Here is a 22223-nt window from a genome sequence, read left to right on the forward strand (position 1 = left end):
TACATACTAAAGTTCACTTGGTGTACTCCACACAGACACACCCAGACACCTGACTCTTACCTATACACTTTTGTTCCACCTGCTGCTTTAAACGAGGCGGTATTGTGATTTCTTTTCTCTTTCAATCCATTTTGGGCATGTTTGGGCCAGAAACCACGTAAAAAACTGTTTTGCTGACACAGAATACATAGTTTCTGTATGTATGTACAGTTGAAGTCAAAAATGATTAGTTTTCCTGTGAATTTTTGTTTCGTTTTTAAATATTTCCAAAATGTTGATTGACAGCAATGTAAAGGACTTTTTCACAGTATTTCCTATAATATTTTTTGTTCTGGAGAAAGTCTTATTTGGTTCATTTCAACTAAAATAAAAGCAGTTTTTAAAAAAATACAAAAAATAATAATAAGATTGACATTATTAGCCCTATATTTGTTTTCGATTGTCTGCTAAACAAGCCACTGTTAAACAACAACTTTATAAAGTAACCTAATTAACTGAGGCCCTATTTACACTAATAAATTCTAGTTTTTAAACGGCATTTTAAAATGAAAATGATCCACGTCCACACTTGCATTTCACCTACTGTTTTCTGAAAATATCTCTGTCCACACTACACTGCTGAAAACCCACATCACGTGACCACACACACACACTCTGGCATGTGTCGCCCCAATCCGAATGTCTGCAGCCACACCTCCGTTTCCAGATGTCTCTGTTTTCCCTATCCACAATAACACAGAACAGCAGCATTTCAAAAAATTAAAACGTCCTCTTCAGCGTTTTCCAAATGTTCCATTTTCAGGGCTTGAAAAACTCCAGGTTAGTGTAGAAGGATGGTGTAATCGTGGAAATACTTCTGCGTTTTAAAACTAAAATGTATTAGTGTAATTAAACCTTTAAATGTCACTTTAAGCTGAGCACTAATATCTTGAAAAATATCCAGTAAATATTATGTACTGTCATTATGGTGAAGATAAAATAATTAGGTTATTACAAATTAGTTATTAAAACTATTATGTTTAAAAATGAGTTGAAAACAATTTTCATTCCGTTAAACAGAAATCGAGGAATAAAATATACAGGGGGCTAATAATCTAGGAGGGCTAATAATTCTGACTTCAACTGTATGTATGATTCTGGTGTACAGGGGATTTGTTTAATGGATGTGTAATGGACACAGTTCGAAATACATGTGCTTCTCTGAAACATTGGTTGTAACCATAGCAACCCAGTGACAGATGACGGAATCTTCACATCGTTGTTTAATCTCGAGTACACTGATATATGTTTCACCAGGGAGTTAACAAACACTCAAAAGTACTCCAACACAATAGTGAAGAGGTAGCGAACACATGTTACTGAACTATGTTAATGAACTATTAGATATGCCCATGTCATTAACACACTCTCTCTCTCTCTCTCTCTCTCTCTCTCTCTCTCTCTCGTACTGCCAAAGCATTAATATCTAATATAATTTCAAATTCATAAAATATACTGTAAATAAAACAAATTAAATACAAGAATACAAGACATACAAGAGTGTAGATTATTTAAATAAGACACATGAATTTGGATTAACTATCTAACTATTTCTTATGGTGTGGATGGTGTATGTATATTTTGCAGCCAGATTAGATGTCACTTCTAGTTTGGCAAATTACTATGGAATAAGCAGGATAATCAACAGTGTTAAAGTATTTATAATGTAATCATTTTATGTATTATTTAATTAAGTTTTTACATTTTATAGATAAATACAGGACATAATATTGTCATAAAACAGTGTAGTTTGGTTCTTCCTACATAAATCTGATTGTTGAGTAACAGCACTTCACCTTAAGACATGTGACCCGAGGTGCATTGAAGTCTGCAGCACAAATGGAGTGGAACTGGTTACATGCCAAATATTAACTGTTTAAATAGCTAACGTTATGCATGGGGCGGAATGGTAATAGTTGCTTTGGAAAGCAGCTCTTATGTAACAACACTTTAGCACATTCTTATCCTAACTTTTGGAAATAGACAGGGGGGATTTTTTTTATTTATCTCTGCATTTAAAGGTTGGAGGCTTCAAATATCAAATTTGCCTGCATGTTTTCTTTTTCTTTTTTTTTATATATATATATATATTTTTTTATTTTTTTTTTGTCTCATTATTTTATATTCAAATTTGTTGCTGCAGTTTCAGTACCTACAGTGCTCAGTGGAATTGAGTACACCCCATTTTGAAAATAATTGTTTTTATCCGTTTCTCAGTAAATATAGGCAATACATTTTGGTGCATTTAAACAAAAAAGATTTATTAAACTGATATATTTATTAAAATAATATTTTAGTCACTAAACATATTTAGAAATTAAAAGATAATACAATTAAATTCAAGCAAAATATAAAAAAAATTTTTAGGTTCTCTTGATTTTTTCCTCTTTTTTTATATTTGTATTTGTATTGAATATTTTTGTATAACAAATAAATTTAGGTGTACTAGTTTTTGTACCATTATCGTAAGTTATTTTATTAGATAAGCTCCAGATTTGGCTTCAGTACTGACTAATCTAATGTACATGCACAAATGTAATATTGTAAATCTTCCTATTAAAAATATGAATTTAAAAGAGAGATTTGTGAGGGGTGTACTCGTATATGCTGAGCATTGTATATTGTATGTGCAAATTTAAGTACACGAAATAAAACACTACATAATAAAATAAAAATATAAATAAAAATAAAAAATAAACAGAAAAACACAGAAAAATATACATTTGAACGCAACAAATTCAGTTTTTTCCCAATGACTTCAATTCATTCTATGTTTAGCATAACAAATATAAACAAACCAACAAATAAAATAAAAAATAACTTTGAACAACACACATTCTTGTTTTAGGACAATTTTATTATTATTTTTTTAATAAATAAAGGTTTAAATGAGCATTTCTTACAAACATTTTAGAGAAAATGTCAGACAGGGCCTTAAAAAAATTGATCTGAGAAAGAAGCGGGCACCGGGGTTGAGAACCCGTTCTAAACTATTCTGAATAAACTGATAATGTGAGTAATTTTGACGCTGTCTGAGTAATTTAACCGTTTTTAGCTGTTTAGGCTTTTTGAGTTGAGTAAATAGAAATGTTCTCGATGTTGTTAAAACCTCTGTGTATCTGGCATCCTTTTTTGCCGTTGAGCAAACAATATGTCACTACAAATTAATATAAATTAAGTAAATCATTGCATTCTGTATTTGTGCAGGTCATCTTTGAAATCATCACGTCAGAATATTCCTACCAGCACAGTTTGAGCATCCTGGTGCGTCATTTCAAGGACAGCGTGGATCTGAGAAAGACCATGACTGCAACAGAGCACCATCACCTGTTCTCCAACATATCCGTCATCCAGGATGTCAGCAAACGGTACAGGCATCCTCTTATGTACTCAAAAATCTTTCTTTTTTTTTTTCCTTTTCGAAAAATGAAAGAGACACATGCTTTTAATAGTCAGTAAATGAAGAAATTGGATTTAATCAGGACTAGACACACTACTGAATTTGTCTAAAATGGATGTAAACGATGACTCTTTCCAGATTTGCAGGTACGTTTTGAGCACTTTACATTCATTTATCCTTGAACTGGAATGATATACAACCAGTGTGCCATTTACAGTTAACTCAATCCATTATTAATGTCAAATAAAGATACGGTGTGATGGAGAACATTCGATTCTGTTACTAAGTGTTGTTTAACTTGTTGTTAAACTTTTAAAACAGAGTTGGCAAACAGGGTTTCTATTTTTCAGCATTTTGTGCATTAGCTTAAGATGCTAACCTCATCAGATGTGTAATGTAATGTAATGCGTATTTATATAGCGCATTTATCGTGTTGTTGATACACCGAAATCGCTTCACAGTCATGAGGGGGGTCTCTCCACACCACTCACAGTGTGCAGCATCCACTTGGATGATGCGACGGCAACCACAGGACAACGCCGCCAGTGCACTCACCACACACCAGCTATAGGTGAAGCGGAGACTGAAGAGATAGTGATAGAGCTAATTCAGTGGATGGGGGATGATTGGGAGGCTATGATAGATAAGGACTGATGGAGGGAATTTGGCCAGCACACCGGGGTTACACCCCTACTCGAAGTGCCATGAGGTTTTAAATGACCACAGAGACTTAGGACCTCGGTTTAACGTCTCATGCGAAAGACGGCGCTCACTGAAAGTATAGTGTACCTTTCACTATACTGGGGCATTAGGACTCACACAGACCGAAGGTTAAGTGATCCCTGCTGTCCTCACTAATACCACTTCCAACAGCAACCTAGTTTTTCCATGTTGTCTCTCATCCAGGTACCTACCAATCTCAGCCCTGCTTAGCTGGCCTTGATATGGCTGTGGCTATCACCTTGCATGTCTAAAACAAAATTGTGTTATGTATTTTCATGATATTATTGTTTTTAAAAAGTGAATGAGAGATTCACTGAAATATAACAGTAACAGAGTTGACATTTGATTAATCTGTGTAATTAATGTGTATGATTTACAATATTGGGTGGCGGCGGGAAGGGCATCAGCTGCATAAAACATATGCTCGAATAGTTGGAAGTTCATTCTGCTGTGGTGACCTCTAAAGTAGAGACTAAGCCGAAGGAAAATGAATGAACGAATTAGTGTATCCTAAACATTTCGAACAAATTATTGAGTGAACTATGATGACATGCCTTAATGCCTTCCAGAGTTTCCCGCCAGAAATAGTGACACCACTTGGAGAAAGTGGAGGTGCTTTTTTTTATCAGTGCTATACAGATTGTTCTGCTTTTTTTTACCATTGATTGAACAGTTGATCAGAACATATAGGGACAGACAAAAAAGTTACAAATAATACACACAATAGAGGTTTCATTTAAATGTATATTTAGAGTAAACACAGAAATATTATGACAATTAGACCATTTCATGCAAATTGAAGCTGAATTCATGATTGGCAGTCAAAAATAGTTAGTGCGAGTGTTTAAATGAATAGTTTCCCAATTTGTCTGTTATTACACCTACAACAGTTTAGATTCACCAGCCACTTAATTAGATACACCTTACTAATACCGGGTTTGGACCCCTTTTGCCTTCAGACCTGCCTTAATTGTGGCATAGACTCAACAAGGTACTAGAAATATCCCTCAGAGATTTTGGTCCATATTGACGTGATGGCATCACGCAGTTGCTGCAGATTTGTCGGCTGCACAGGCATAATGCAAATCTCTCGTTCGACCACATGCCAAAGGTGCTCTATTGGATTGAGATCTGGTGACTGTGGAGGCCATTTGAGTACAGTGATCTCATTGTCATGTTCAAGAAACCAGTCTGAGATGATTTGTGCTTTATGACATGGTGCGTTATCCTGCTGGAAGTAGCCATCAGAAGATGGGTACACTGTGGTCATAATGGGATGCACATGGTCTGCAACAATACTCTGGTAGGCTGTGGCGTTGACACGATGCTCAATTGGTACTAATAGGCCCAAAGTGTGTCAAGAAAATATCCTCCACATCATTGCATCACCACCAGCAGCAGCTGGGTTGCAGCAGATCATCTTGACCATGGCTGTTTCTCAATATGCGTTCTTCAGCGGTCTTGCGTCCTCGTGTTCTCGTGCAACGTCATCATCAGCTGCCTAAGTTCAGTTCCAATACTCAAGACCACAAGTACGGAGGACGTGTGAAACTTCCCGGATGTGTTCTTGATATCGAGGATGCACTGATGCAAACTTGAGCACCGAACTCGCTCTGGAAGTCCCAGAAGTCATTGCGACTGGAGGTGGGAAGCGCCACATTTTATTTAGATTTATTATTATAGTTCAGAGATATGACTTATTCACCTCAGGAGTTTCCCTAAATAAAACAGTGAAAGTAAACATTAACATGAACATCTTAATAAAGGAATAAACACATTAATGTTTGTTTGTTTGCTGAAATTCGTATTAAAATTTGATTTATTTATATTGAGTATATTTATAATGTTTTTATGCAAAGTATATATTTTGAAGAGGGCGGAAACAATAAATCGTTGTATGAATGCTGTAATGTTTAAATAATTTCCATTTAAAACGCGTGAAGGTCACATGACCATCAGGAAGAACGCAGCATCCCATTTCTCAAAGGACGCGTTCTCTGCCCTCGCGGTCTCCTGAGTTTGTTCTTCCGAGGACACCTGGCAAGACCGGTCTCCACAAGAACGCAAGTCCGTTCTCTGCGTTCTTGGAATTGAGAAACAGCCCATGTCTACATGGCAAATGCTTTGAGTTGCTGCCATGTGATTGGCTGATTAATGAGCAGTTGGACAGGTGTACCTAATAAAATGTCCGGTGAGTGTATTTTTGAAGAAAACTGCTAAACATTGACTTCCATAGTAGAAAAAAAAGGTTACAGATTTCCAATTTTTTTTTTTTAATATCTTATTTTTTGTTTAAAAGAAAAAGGGAAGGATTAGGGTTTGAAACAAGTTATCGGTTTGTAAACGATGACCGAATTTTCCTTTTTGGCTGAACTATCCCTTTAATCAGTCATGATCACACAAACCTACAGTATTATATAGTTTGTGATTACTAGTGGAATATCCGGTTCTGGTTTTTGATCTGGGTTTTTAAAAAGCTGGATGCAGAGGTTGAGTTCAGTGGACGTGTTTCGACATGCTGGTTGAACTGGTTAAGCAGCTTGTCGCCGCCTGGATTCATGTTTCTAAAAACAGGGTCTTTCACACATTCACAATGAAACGTAATACCCGTTTCACAGAAACTCTGTGTGTGTGTGAACCATTCTGCTTTAGACACTGAATGCTGTGGCTCTGAAGCAGCGACTATCACATATGCAAATGCTTTCAAGACATGTTTCATCATGTTGTTTGCTCCTGTTTATGAAAGAAGCGCACTCAATTTGTTGGATTGTGGGAGTGAGGGCTTCCAGTCTGGGAGTTGCCGTTCGGGTTGGGAAAGAAAAGGCTGAAGTTGTTTTGTTTGATACAGCTGAAAGTTATTTAGCATAATGAAACATGGAGGAGTGCAATTGCGTTGTGGTTCATGTTTTGTATGATGCCTGTAGTGCTAATCCAGGAAATGATAGATTCTTTGCATATTGATATGTATCTGTTTATTACTTATGCATAAAATATACTAAAAAATAGTCTGGGTTCCTATGATTTTTGAAAGTACTTGAGTTTCAGACATGAATTCAACCCCTGGAAAGTAGTTAAAAACATACACGGGTCCTTGGAAGTGCTTGAATTTAAGTTTTTCATGTTATTTCAACAATTGTACTGTGCTGCTTTCAAAAACTGAATGAAAAAACTTTGATATTTTGAATTTAAAACACTAAAATTGAAATCTTATACAAGAACTATGACAAATAATGCATGTTTGATCAGTATTTCAGGAGACCAGTATTGAATTCAACAAATTGTATTAACGTTCTGTAAACATGACATGATTATTTCTGACATTTTAATGTAAATACTGAAATGTAAGTGAAATGTTAAGTACAAGATGGCAGTGGTTTCCAAAGTAGGGGTCGAGAGACAAAAGCCTCTTTCACACATACAGACCTTTCCGGAAAAATACCGGAAAACTTTCCAGAAAGGTATGTATGTGTGAACAGGCCCTTTTTGAAAATACTGGTTAGTTCATTCCGGCAATTTTCCGGAAAGAGAAGTTGTAACATTACCGGTAATTTGCCAGAATGTTTGCCGGAAAGAGTGCGTTCACGTCTAGATTGCGCTGACGTGAGACGTCTACTTTAGCCAATCAGAACACTCAGACGCATTCACATCAGCGCTGTTTATGAAAATAAAAACCTTTGAATATTTTTCCTGACACATTTATCTGCTAGATGTTAGTCAGATAACGTCTCTAAGTTCCTCCTTAATCCCAACTGTGTAAATATTTATCTATAAAAAGCTTATGATAAACCGCTGTTTGTTTACCTTCAAGCTCTGCTTCAGTTGCTTGACGCGTGTGCACGTGAAGCAGCCGGTGAGCGCCAGCGCACACACATATTAAAAACATCTAGACATGTGAAAGTGTTCCTCCATATGTTTTCATATAAGTTGTTCACAATACTGATCCATCCACATAATTTGTAATGTCGTCAAGTGTGCAAACAGTTAGCTGCGGTTTGCGTTTCTGCCTTTGGATGTCACACAAAGCAGCTGCATAAAAGATAAAGCTTTAAATAAAGTGAAATCGCCGGACCCCTTCTGTGTTTACAAATACAAGAGCTGTCTTTTGTACGTAATTTCTGGTTAATGAGGTCAGAATTTACCGGTATTTTGGAATGAAAAATTCCAGAACAACCTTCCTTGTGTAAACACTTTTTTTTTTATTTACCGGTGAAGTCGTTCCAGTAATATTCAGAGTATTTACCGGTATCATTGTGTAAAAGAGGCTAATGAGTATGTTTACATGGATACCAATAGCCTGATTTTAATACGATTAAGACAATACTCTGATTAAGAGTTAATGTCTTTTTTTTTATCAATTTAATTCGATTAAGGTCATAATTGACCTAAACAGAAATCATATTAAGACATGAGCAGTATGCCGATTTTAGTCGCATTATTGAAGTGCAGTGCAGACATGTAAACACCTAATTACTATTACTCTCATGTAGGGTTTTCGCTGCATATTGCGACAGGATAGTCTCTACGCACATGGCTGTTTGACACTATTCTGACAGTATACCTGTACATATTCACTATTCTACACCCACAGAGTCAGAGAAGGACCACAGACACCTGCATCGCGAAATGCGAAGGGTTTTTTTCCCATACGGAGCTCTTCCAGCAGTTCATACTCTCATCCAATATCTCGTTTGTCACGGGGGCATGCATGAAATGTTCCTGAATGAAAGTGAAAGTGCCAAACTGCAGTTAAAGTCGACAAACTAAAAATGAAACACCCGAAATTACATGAAACTGCGCAGGAAATGTGGCTAGCGTGGTGATGCAATGATGTTAATCGAATTATGTGCTAAAACAAGTAAAACGAGATTATAAGAGGAACATTCAAAAAGCAACTCATGTAAACGCCTTAATCATATTACTGTCTTATTCTGATTAAGTCAAATACTTTGATTACTGATGTCCACGTAAACGTAGTCAATGATAGAAGATTTCTAAAAGTCATTCTTATTTTATTAAGATACTAGAATTACCATATTTTATCCATAAACTACCGAAGATACCAATAGTAGTTTTTAATAATAAAAAAACACATGCAAATGAAAAGCCATCATCCTTTTTTTGTTCACAGGATTAGTGGTTACATTAGATTAACAACACAGCAGTATTGTCAGCTGCAGCAGATTGATTTTATAGCATCAGGTTAAACTTTCTGGCACCTTAATGGCAACCAAATACATTCAAAATAAATACAGGCCACAACTGAACATTGAGGATGATCTCTGATTGGCAATCTTCAAAATTAAACCAAGAACAGACTTGTGGTGAAAACATTGTGTCCACCAGTCTCTTAATAATTAATAATTTAAAATTATTAGTGATTTTAAAAGTTCATGAATTTGGTCTCCACGAAAGAGTTCGAACCCAGAAATAACACAAAATACATTATTTGGCTTATTAGCTTAATGTATTAACATTTGCAAAATGTGGAACTCCTTGAATTAATAAAAATCCTTTCTGCCTCGCTAGTTTTATTTTAAGGCTTATACAAATCAAAAACATCCAATAAGGTGTAGTTAATGAGGTTTGTAAACAGATTGTGAAGAAATTAAAAATAAAAAGTCTATATTATGTAATTAGTTCAACTTAAACTCAACTGTAAAGTGTTTGATGTTTAACCAAATCTTTAAACAGATTGTTAATAGTTAGATGATGGTAAGATGATGTATTTGCGCCCTCTGGTGGTCAAGTTGTAGATAGGCCGGTATTATGACCCACAATTTAATATTTAATAAAGACTTGTTTTCTATTTTTTTCTGTCTTAAATGCGATTAATAAAAATACTGAATATTAGCCATGTCGATTATAGCAAATATTACATTTTAAAAATACTAACTTTTGTAACAAAGTGCCACTCCAGGCCTTCTGTACGAATTCTGCTAACCCAACTTACGCCAAAGGTTGAGTTTTTTTTTTCTGCAAACAATCATATTAATAAAACAAGCTTGTCTCTAATAAATATTTACATAGTTTTCTTTTCTATTTTTTATATGTTTATAATGTAATTAATAGAAATACTGAATATTATCCATGTCGATTATAGCAAATATTACATTTGAAAAATAATAACTTTTTATAATTTCTTTTATTACGGTTATTATTCAAAATTCCCTTTAATCACTTGTATATGTCATGTTCCTTTTTTATTTGGTTTGATTGTGCTGCTATTAAAACTTTTAAGATTTCCTTCAGTTAAAGCATGGACCGTTACATATATAAATATTCATCTCTTTTAAATGCAATTCAGCTTTTTTCCTGACATCGATTATTAATGATGCCTCTAATATGTCAAAAGCAAAATTTTAAATAGAATATCTGATTTGGTACAGTGAAATAATGACATGTAGATATAAATGTTTGTATTATACAAGTCCTTATCAGATAGAAAATTGCAATTAAGTAACTAAACCATGTCTGTTTATGATCTTGCACCTTTTTATGTTCCAGAAAGTAGATCGAGGAAAACATTGGTCAGCATTATATAAAATGAGGATGTGCAGTGCAGGAGCCTTTATATAAACAGGTTTCTTATTGTATTTGTTCAGTCAGTGAGGCTGCCACTGCAAACATTAACCCAGGGTTTATAGCATGCAGTGTGAGACGTTAACACACCATGTATATTCAGTATTAACTATACACAGTAGGGGCAAGGCAGTGGCGCAGTGGGTAGCATGTTCGCCTCTCAGCAAGAAGGTCGCTGGTTCGAACCTTGGCTCAGTTGGCGTTTCTGTGTGGAGTTTGCATGTTTTCCTCCGGGTGCTCCGGTGTCCCCCATAGCCCAAAGACATGTGGTACAGGTGAATTGGGTAGGCTAAATTATCCGTAGTGTATGAGAGTGTGTGTGGATGTTTCCCAGAGATGGGTTGCGTCTGGAAGGGCATTCGCTGCGTAAAAACTTGCTGGATAAGTTGGCGGTTCATTCCACTGTGGCGACCCCGGATTAATAAAGGGACTAAGCTGACAAGAAAATGAATGAATAAATGAACTGTACGCAGTGTTAACCATAAAGCAAGATGTCCCAGTATTTTGTTAAGTTTAAGATGTTAACTACTTCAAATGTTTTGAATATCCTCTCTACCATGTCTGTTGTTTCTCAGGTTTTTTGAAGATCTGGATAAGCGTCACCAAGCAAACCCTGTGATCGAGCGCATCAGTGATATAGTGGCAACTTACGCAACTAAGCACTTTGAGCCATACATCGTGTACTGCTCCAACGAGACCTTCCAGCAGAGAACCCTCCAGAAACTACTGTAAGCATCAGTGCCATGTAGAAAACGATCTGGAGAGAACTTTTACAAGGAGTTCGACCTGCCATGTGGTGTGTATTTGGGTTTCAGGTCGAGTAACAGTGCGTTTCGAGAGACTCTGAAGCAGATCGAAACCAGTGAGGATTGTGGAGGTTTACCCATGCTCTCCTTCCTCATCTTACCCATGCAGAGAGTCACCCGTCTGCCGCTTCTGATGGATGTAAGATTTACAGTCCTTCTGTTACCTGCAGCTTTCTATTGAACATCTATGGCATGAGGGATTATGCCTAAACCAGAGGTATTGGGAATGGCGAGATGCTAATGGTCTAATCCGATTCAATGATTTATTCTAAGCTAAGCTAAAAATTCTGTCGTCAGACCAGTCGATGTGCTAAATGGATTTAAAATATTGTAAAACTCAACTATTTCAACTCTATAAGGAGGTGTTGTATAAGGAGCATACACTACCTGACAAAAGTCTTGTCGTGGATCCCAGTTGTAAGAGCAACAGATAATAACTTGACTTCTAGTTGATCATTTGGAAAAGTGTCAGAAGGTCGGTTTTTCTGATGAATCGTCTGTTGAGCTGCATCCCAATCATCACAAATACAGCAGAAGACCTACTGGAACCCGCATAGACCAGGATTCTCACATGAAATTAGTCAAGTTTGGTAAAGAAAAAATCATGGTTTAGAGTTACATTCAGTATGGGGGCATGCGAGAAATCTGCAGAGTGGATGGCAACATCAACAGCCTGAGGTATCAAGACATTTGTGCTGCCCAATGCATTACAAACCAGAGGAGAGGGCAAATTCTTCAGCAGGATAGCGCTCATTATACTTCAGCCTCCACATCAAAGTTCCTTAAGCAAATAAAGGTCAAGGTGCTCCAGCATTGGCCAGCCCAGTCACCAGGCATGAACATTATTGAGCATGTCTGGGGTAAGATAGAGGAGGAGGCATTGAAGATGAATCCAAAGGATCTTGATGAACTCTGGGAGTCCTGCAGGAACGCTTTCTTTGCCATTCCAGAAAACTTTGTTAATAAGTGATTTGAGTCATTGCAGAGATGTATGGATGCAGTCCTCCAAGCTCATGGGAGTCATACACAATATTCAATCTTTTTCTACTGCAGCATGACTTTATATTCTACACTGTACATTATTTCTGTTAAGTGACAAGACTTTTGTCTAAGAGAAGTCAGACCTTACTGTCCTAGTTAAATGATTAAAATCTAGGCATGATCATTTTTTATTTTGGTAAAATAAGCTAAATCTACAGGCCTTCGCCTTTCATATAAGCCACTTCTGATACCAGATGATCAACTACAAGTTAAGGTTTTTTTTTTTGTTGTTCCTAAAACTTAGGAAGGCGGTGACAAGATTTTTGCCAGGTAGAGTATATCCCCCCCCAAAAAAGTGGTGTTGGATCAAAGTTGGAGCTAAAATAGGCATCTTGGAAACAAATTTTCAGAACTTATATTGAACTTGTTTGTCTTTCCAAACCTCCACAGACCATCTGTGAGAAGACCACTAAAGAGACGGCTGAATATTATAAAGCCTGCTGGGCTTTTAAAGCTATCAGTAAGGTACAGTCTTACTCTCTTTACATCAAGTGTTAATGTGAGAAAATATATCTTTTCTTAAATTGTAATAGCTGTGGATTTGGTAAGCGTTAGTACCCTACAAGTAGTTTTGGTTAGTTTTTAGTCATGTTCACAAGATAAATTGCATAAAGCAGATACTAAAATTCCGACAAAAGCTATGATATGCAAGCTTTGTGTCATAATAGTCTTCAATATGACAGTATTTCAGAAATGTAATCACAGCACAACCTGTGTACTTTGTCACAGTTGATGTAAGTTGTTTTGTTTTTTTCCTCCTTTCAGCTGGTGAAGAGCTGTAATGATGGAGCTCGGAGGATGGAGCGGACAGAGCAAATGTACACCATCCAGAAACAGATGGAGTTTGGCAAAATCAAGGTACATGGTTGCCTAGGTGGCTGAGAAAGGATTCAGATTACTTTTAAAACGTAAGACTATTTTAAAGAAGGCAGATCCCAAAATACACACACACACACACACACACACACACACACACTAGTGTTGACATGATTACCAGGTTTAAGATATACCATAGTAAATAGTGTGACTGTTAGTATTACTATTTCAATTTTTCATTGTAGTTATAACTGTCGTTGATTATTGCTGATTTGAAAACTACCTGTATATTCTGCTAATGGTCTAATCCGATTCAATGATTCATGCTAAGCTAAGCTAAAAGTGAGACTCCCAGATCCAGAGATCGGCTAATTGGATTCAAAAATGGTCAAACTCAACTCTAAGGGTCTGCATGTTTATATACCAAATGCATATTTGGTATATATACACTGTATATATAAATATGTTGTATTCATTTCATTTAAAGTGTGCACTGCACATTGTTGAGACGAATGAGTTAATGGCTGACTAAATAGCAAATCAGTCAGACAAATCGCAATGGATTAAAAAGTAGTAAAACTCAACTCTTTATCTCCTAGGGGTCATAAAATGAGGTTGTATAATGGGCATTTTCTAAAATAATAAGTGGTGTGTTCCTTTAAGGTGTGTTTGATCAGAGTTCAAATCGCAATATCAGAATTGCAATTATATATTTTTGTTTAATCACACAAGCTGTTTCAACTTTTATAAAGAAGCTTTATTCCATTTTTTGTAAAGACAACATAAATATGAATCCTTGTGAGGTACTTTTCCAAGTGCAAGAGGTCCTATGATGATCCTTCCCCTCTCTTTGCTCCCAATGCATTCCTGTCTGTTCTCAACTATCCCAAAAAAAGGGTGAAAAGCCCCTTAATGATAATAATAATAATAATAATAATAACACAAAGAAAACAATGTACATAAAAACTAAACCATTACATAAATAGTCCAATATTATGTAGTTTGTTCATTTTCAGATACAAAACCTGGTGGAATGCTTGAAGTGTGTGTGACATTTATTTATTTTTATTTTATTTATTTATTTATTTTTTTTATTAGGTTGTTTTAACAAAACCATGATAGTATTAATAATCTTGATAAGTTTGGTCACTATGATCCTGATATTACATTTTTATAGCATTATATCTCTAACACACAGGCTGTGAATACTTATTTACATGTGATTTTTCAGGTTTTTTATTTTTAGTCAATTTGCAAAAATTTCGAAAACTCTTTTTTCACATTGTCATTATGGGCTATTTCGTATGGAATTTTGAGGAAATAAATGATTTTAATCCATTTTGCAATACGGCTGTAACATCAAAAGTGTGGAAAAAGTGAAGCGCTATGAATACTTTGCGGAAAATAAGTAATTTAGCAAGACAATTACAAACTAACTTGTCACAGAACCAAGCGTGTTAATATTTTAATAAGGCCACTATGCAAATAGGCTAGTTTAATTTCTTGTATGTCTTCCAGCAGCAGTGATTTGGGGATTCATTTGTGTTATTTTAACCTTGTTTGGTTTTTAAATAAGATCATGTGGACATGACAATATAGCATCTCACCCAATGGGCTTTAACAACTTACCTTTTTTTCTTACCGCAGGTTTTGTTCACAAACAAATGTTGCACGCAAACTCTGATTATTTTTAGTCAGACTTGTAAATTCAATTAATCTTTAAATGGAGTTTTGCTCTGACCGGGTCATTTGAGTTAAGTTGTTGACTAGAGAACAAAACCTAAAGGATCTGGTCAAACAAATCATTCAGTGCCATTTGTGAATCATTATAATTAATATTCACAGTTTTAGCCAGCATTTATTAATGCTTTATTAAAATCCAAATTAGTGCTTGTTAACATTAGTTCGTTCATTGTGAGTTGACAAGAACTACTGGGCAATTTTATTTTAATTAATGTTAGCAAAGAATAGTAAATACTGTAATAAATGTATTGTTTATTATTTGTTCACGTTAGTAAATAAATTAACTAATGGAAGTGTTACCACTAATATTTCAGTTCAAAATATTGATGGTTTTATAAAATGTGGCACAAAAAGTTTGGCCAGAGGAGAAATGGTCGTGCCCAACTGAACCTGTTTTTTTTTCCTGTACTTTGGTCAATTGGTGAAGTTTGTTCCTCGCCATTGTCGCCACTGGCTTGCTTGGTTTGGGACTTGTGGAGCTGCGCATCAAAGGATTTGCTCTTCAGTGTTTGGACTTTCAGCAGTGAAAATTAAACCACACTGAACTGAACTAAACTGAACTTCAACTCTGAAAATGACTGACACAGTTTACTAGAACTTCTATGTTAAGCTGCTTTGACACAATCTACATGGTAAAAGCGCTATAGAAATAAAGATGAATTTAATGTAATTTAATCTGTGGGCAGTACGTCAAATGTATGGACACGCATACATACACACACACCAAACAGCAGCAGGGCAGAGGAGCGCTAGTCACAGAATCCAGTCGCAGGTTCTCAACTATCCACCATATTCTGTCTTTATTTTATGCGCGCCGTTTATCTTTGTTATCCGTCGCACTCTGTATTTAGCTTTACGCTTGTACGGTGGCTTTACACTGTCAAAACACCTCTCAAAGTGCTTTTTCGGATGTGAAAAGGCGAAAAACAATCAAATTCAGTTCAAGTTTTTTTTTTTTATGACGGATGAAAGTTTCAGAGGCAATATGTCAATATGATGCACACAACAGGTGGTCGAATTTATTTTTAAACTTGCGAAAATTACGGACAAAAATTTATATTCAGTGTGCAATAACCTTTACTCTAATCAATTGTAATTTTTCAGGGGAAAAAAAGAACTCTAAATGAAAATAGTTTTATTTAAAATTTGGAAAAAAATGTTATAAGACCTTTTTAAAAAACATAATGGTTTTCTCAAACCCACCACAGTAATTCCTGAAAATCTACAGTAAGACTGTTCAAGAGGTCTCTCATTTTGTTGAAAATCTAAAAAAAAAATAAAAAAAATCACCCTTATTAATTTAGTATATTGGCAAAATACGCAAGACTGATGCTACGGTCACAATAGAGTTTGTGCCTGCAAAATTTTGTCGTACGGCGCTGTGAAAGGAGGTTGGCCTAAACAAGATGATTAGACATATAAAAAGCGAGCAATTGGTCCATACTTTTTATTTCTGTCCAGAGATATCATGTTTTGATCCTCGATTGGTCTCACGCAGTCAAGTAATGCGATTTCCCAGGTCAAAGTTCACCAATCTTGAACTTTGCAACACAGCGAACTGCGCAACTTGTTGCACAAGCTTGTGTTTCCGGTCTGACACCTTCACGTGCATATGAATGGAAGTTTACGCCGCTTGAGTGTAAATATATTCCAGTGATGATCATTTGATTTACAGTTAATATTTTGGTAAAATTACAAATTCCGATTTTATTTATTTATTTTAATTTTTTTATGAAATGTTACAAATTTTCAAAAAGTGTTCAAAGGGATGGCCCATGTGTAAATTGGTTGTAAATCATGCTTAGTGACTTTACTAGAAGTTGATAAAGGGTATTTTACTAATGCATTAAATGTGATCAAAAACTATTATATACTGAAGCTTTAAAGGGCACCTATGGTAAAAAATCTACTTTTCAAGCTGTTTGGACAGATCTGTGTGTTGGTATTGTGTATAGACCATCATACTGGGGTGATATGAACACACCCACTCCTTTTTTTTTCAATTTAACTACAAAAAAAAGGGTCGGCCAATTGGAGCTGTTTTCAAATCGATCGCACCATTACGTAGGTGTGCGATCCCCCCGCCCACCGAATTGATTGACAGCTGCGCGCATTAACATGTTCCGGTAGTCACGTGTATATGTCAACAAGACCAGGCAGACATACGCAAAGCAACCGGGAATAAAAGGTCTGTTCTGTTCGCTAGGATCAGCAATCATCATCAAATGTGATTAAGAGTAAGTTTCACATGTTTAAAGTGTTTTAAAATAGATTTTGTGTGTAATTAATTGCAGCGTTTTACTTCAGCTTTACTTCATCAGCACAGCCGCGTGTCAGAACAATTATAAAAGAAGACGCTTCAATCCCGGTTTGTGGAAGTTAAATCAGGTTTATTTTTACATTAACATCACAGATATCCACACAGTACTTGAGGTTAGCCTTAACTAAGCTAAGCACGCTCTGTCTGTCTGCCTGCCTGCCTGCCTGCGTGTGTGTGTGTGTGTGTGTGTGCGCGCGTTAACTTTGTAACGATATTGTGTGTGACTCATCAATGCAACTTCACAATACTGATTAGTAAAGGTTAGTTCTTACTGTAGCATTTCTCTCAAACGCTACGTGAGACCTTCTTCCTTTAAGTCTGTCTGTTGTCTGACGCAGCTGAGGGAGGAGGCATGTAGAAACAGTAGGCGGGAAAGACTCGTCTTAAAGGCGCAGTACGACAAAACCACCCCCTGCTGGAAATCAGTATAAAACAGCATCTTATAAAAGGTATAATGAAAAATCTGATGGGTGTTTTGAGCTGAAACTTTATATACACATTCTAGAGACGCAAAAGACTTATATTAAATCTGAAAAAAGGGGTAACCTAGGTGCTCTTTAAAGAGAATCTTTTTTAAGGGCTTTTTGTTGTTGTTTTCCCCCTTTTCTCTGTTTGACAAATGACTTATTAGATTAGAGGACGATTCGATATGATAAAAACAGAATTTACTTATTTACTTTTACATTTACTCGAGTATATTTCCAGGCAGAAACTTTTAATTAAGTCAAATGTTCTCTCTGCTCTTCAGTGTCATATTTTTGACTGTTCCTCTGTATTCTCTCATCAGTTTATCTTTATTTCTATAGCGCTTTTACAATGTAGATTGTCAAAGCAGCTTAACATAGAAGTTTTAGTAAATTGAAACTGTTTCAGTCCAGTTTTCAGAGTTGAAGTTCACTTTAGTTTAGTTCAGTGTGGTTTAATTTTTACTGCTGAAAGTCCAAGCACTGAAGAAACAACAAATCCATTAATACACAGCTCCACAAGTCCCAAACCAAGCAAGCCAGTGGCGACAATGGCGAGGAACAAACTTCACCAATTGATGTAAGTGAAGGAAAAAATAAATGTACTTAAAGCACAGTTCACCCCTCCTGACCTCCTGAATGATGGAAAAAAAGCCATTACATTCTAAGAGTGTTTTAAAAGTAAGGGTTTAATAAATAAGTTTGAGATCAGCTGGAAAAGAAAAGCATTTCTGAAGGAGTTTTATTGATGACCTCCTCATAAAAAAGCAAAGGAATGTTCTGAACAAACCACACTGTTTTTATGCATGTGTTAGCCTTTCCCTCTGGTGTCGTCTTCTCGCTGGCTGAAGAAAAGCGGTGAGCTGGCTGTGTACACCGATGATCTCAGCATTTTCCGGAAGGCCTTCAGCTTCAAGAGCTACTACCTGTTCCTCTTCAATGATGTGCTCATCGTCACCAAGAAAAAGAGGTCAGTACTGCTGATTCTGTACAGTCCTGTAACAAATCACTTCACTTTCATAGGACTTTACCACACTGTTTACTAGTGCTGCATCTTAATCAGCACCCTAGCTTCCTGGGTTGTTTATCAGTAGGTCGTGTGCATGAAATTCGGGACACACTGAAAGTGACAAGTTTTGAGACAAGTTTTTAAAATTACGTTATAGCTAAATGATTTGATTGTTTTATTTACCAGCAACATTTCAGCCATTAAAACAATTATAAATGTTTGCTAGATTTTTCATAACCTATCTAGCTGTGTTCGTATTGATGTATAAATGTGTTACTACTCGCAATCGTCACATCATTACACAATTTATACAAAAAGCGTTACAAAATGTACAATAAATTGTTACAAGATGTACAATAAATTAATACATTTTTAGAAAAACTTCTCGTTTGCCATTACGATCAATGATTTGGGTCACGTGATTTATATTTCGCACTTCCATACTTCCGCATAGTGCGAATCAATGTATAAATGTGTCACGCTGCTTGTGATTATCACAAAACTGACACACAAATTGTTAGAAAATGTACAACAAAAAAAAAAAAAAGTAAATAACAGATTATTTTTATAAAAACTTTTTTCGTCTGTCATTCTGCGTGATGATTTAGGTCGCCTGTTTCATATTTCGTGCATCAAAACTTCTGCATAGTGCATATCGATGTATAAATGTATCACACTACTCGCAATCGTCACAAAATTGACACAGTTTAAACAAAAATGGTTACAAAATTTACAGAAAACAAATAACAGATAATATTTTTAGAGAAACTTCTCTCGTTTGTCAATTGGCTTGATGATTTGGGTCACATAATCCATATTTCGTGCTTCCCAACATCCGAACGTATGCACAGTGCGCATCAATGTATAAATGCATAACGCTGCTCACAATTACAAAATTGGCAGAAAATGAATAAATAACAGATTATTTTTAGAAAAACTCTTGATTGTCATTACGCTTGATTTGGGTCACGTGATTCATATTTTGCACTTCTGAACTTTTGCATAGAGCATATCAATGTGTAAATGAGTCGCGCTACTCGTAATTGTCACAACATTTACACAAAAATTGTTAAAAAATGTACAAAAAATAAATGAATAACCCTTTTTTTTTTTAGAAAAATCTTTCTTGTTTGTCATTCCGGTTAATGATTTGGGTCACGTGATTCATATTTCACGCTTTCGAACTTCTGCATAGTGCGTATCGATGTATAAATGTGTCACGCTACTCATATTCATTACAAAATTGACACAAAAATCTTTACCAAATGTACAATAAATGTCATTACTTGTTTATTATTTGTTGTTTGTTTGTTATTCCGCTTCTTGATTTGGGTCAGGTGATTTATATTTCGCTCTTCCGAACATATGCAGAGTGCGTATAGATGTATAAATGCATAACGCTACTTGTTATCATAAAATGTACACGTTTTGCACAAAAATCATTACAAAATGTACAATAAATGAATAACAGTTTATTTTCAGAAAAACTTTCATTCTGCTTGATGATTTGGGTCACGTGATTCATATTTTGTGCTTTCAACCTTCCGCATAGTGTGAATAGATGTATAAATGTGTCACGCTACTCATATTCATCATAAAATTTACACACAAATTTTTACTAAATGTACAAAAAATAAACAAATAACACATTATTTTTAGAAAAACCTTTCTTGTTTGTCATTCTGCTTGATGATTTAGGTCACGTGAATTATATTTCGTGCTTCCGAATGTATGCACAGTGCGCATCAATGTATAAATGCATCACGCTGCTCACAATTACAAAATTGACAGAAAATAAATAAATAACAGATTATTTTTAGAAAAACTCTTGATTGTCATTACGCTTGATTTGGGTCACGTGATTCTTATTTTGCACTTCCGAACTTTTGCATAGAGCATATCAATGTATAAATGTGTCGCGCTACTCGTAATTGTCACATTTACACAAAAATTGTTACAAAATGTACAAAAAATAAATGAATAACATTTTTTTTTTTTTTTAGAAAAACCTCTCTTGTTTGTCATTCCGGTTAATGATTTGGGTCACGTGATTCATATTTCATGCTTTCGAACTTCCGCATAGTGCGTATCGATGTGTAAATGTGTCACGCTACTCATATTCATTACAGAATTGACACAAAAATCTTTACAAAATGTACAATAAATAACATTACTTGTTTATTATTTGTTGTTTGTTTGTTATTCCGCTTCTTGATTTGGGTCAAGTGATTTATATTTCGTTCTTCCGAACATATGCAGAGTGCGTATAGATGTATAAATGCATTACGCTACTTGTTATCATAAAATGTACACGTTTTGCACAAAAATCATTACAAAATGTACAATACATGAATAACAGTTTATTTTCAGAAAAACTTTCATTCTGCTTGACTTTCTATTTTGTGCTTTCAACCTTCCGCATAGTGCGAATCGATGTATAAATGTGTCACGCTACTCATATTCATCATAAAATTTACACACAAATTTTTACTAAATGTACAAAAAATAAACAAATAACACATTATTTTTAGAAAAACCTTTCTTGTTTGTCATTCTGCTTGATGATTTAGGTCACGTGAATTATATTTCGTGCTTCCGAATGTATGCACAGTGCGCATCAATGTATAAATGCATCACGCTGCTCACAATTACAAAATTGACAGAAAATAAATAAATAACAGATTATTTTTAGAAAAACTCTTGATTGTCATTACGCTTGATTTGGGTCACGTGATTCTTATTTTGCACTTCCGAACTTTTGCATAGAGCATATCAATGTATAAATGTGTCGCGCTACTCGTAATTGTCACATTTACACAAAAATTGTTACAAAATGTACAAAAAATAAATGAATAACATTTTTTTTTTTTTTTTAGAAAAACCTCTCTTGTTTGTCATTCCGGTTAATGATTTGGGTCACGTGATTCATATTTCACGCTTTCGAACTTCCGCATAGTGCGTATCGATGTGTAAATGTGTCACGCTACTCATATTCATTACAAAATTGACACAAAAATCTTTACAAAATGTACAATAAATAACATTACTTGTTTATTATTTGTTGTTTGTTTGTTATTCGGCTTCTTGATTTGGGTCAAGTGATTTATATTTCGCTCTTCCGAACATATGCAGAGTGCGTATAGATGTATAAATGCATTACGCTACTTGTTATCATAAAATGTACACGTTTTGCACAAAAACCATTACAAAATGTACAATAAATGAATAACAGTTTATTTTCAGAAAAACTTTCATTCTGCTTGATGATTTGGGTCACGTGATT

The 22223-nt window shown here is 35.2% G+C and overlaps 1 protein-coding gene and 1 long non-coding RNA gene across 3 annotated transcripts in view; both read left to right on the top strand.

Annotated features, from left to right (window-relative positions):
* LOC141375928 (uncharacterized) overlaps positions 1-22223 on the top strand; it is a 386569-nt gene that overhangs the window by 289865 nt on the left and 74481 nt on the right. The gene's annotated exons all lie outside the window — the stretch shown is intronic.
* Positions 1-22223, top strand: part of arhgef16 (Rho guanine nucleotide exchange factor (GEF) 16) — a 44927-nt gene that overhangs the window by 13315 nt on the left and 9389 nt on the right. For both annotated transcript variants that reach the window (XM_005167281.6, NM_001123283.1), the window contains 6 exons: positions 3247-3407; positions 11317-11469; positions 11557-11686; positions 12979-13053; positions 13354-13446; positions 18747-18901. In XM_005167281.6, coding sequence (XP_005167338.1) covers positions 3247-3407; positions 11317-11469; positions 11557-11686; positions 12979-13053; positions 13354-13446; positions 18747-18901 — 767 coding nt within the window. The remainder of the gene's footprint in view (positions 1-3246; positions 3408-11316; positions 11470-11556; positions 11687-12978; positions 13054-13353; positions 13447-18746; positions 18902-22223) is intronic.

The sequence above is a fragment of the Danio rerio genome, chromosome 8, assembly GCF_049306965.1.
Source record: "Danio rerio strain Tuebingen ecotype United States chromosome 8, GRCz12tu, whole genome shotgun sequence".
NCBI classification, from domain to species: domain Eukaryota; kingdom Metazoa; phylum Chordata; class Actinopteri; order Cypriniformes; family Danionidae; genus Danio; species Danio rerio.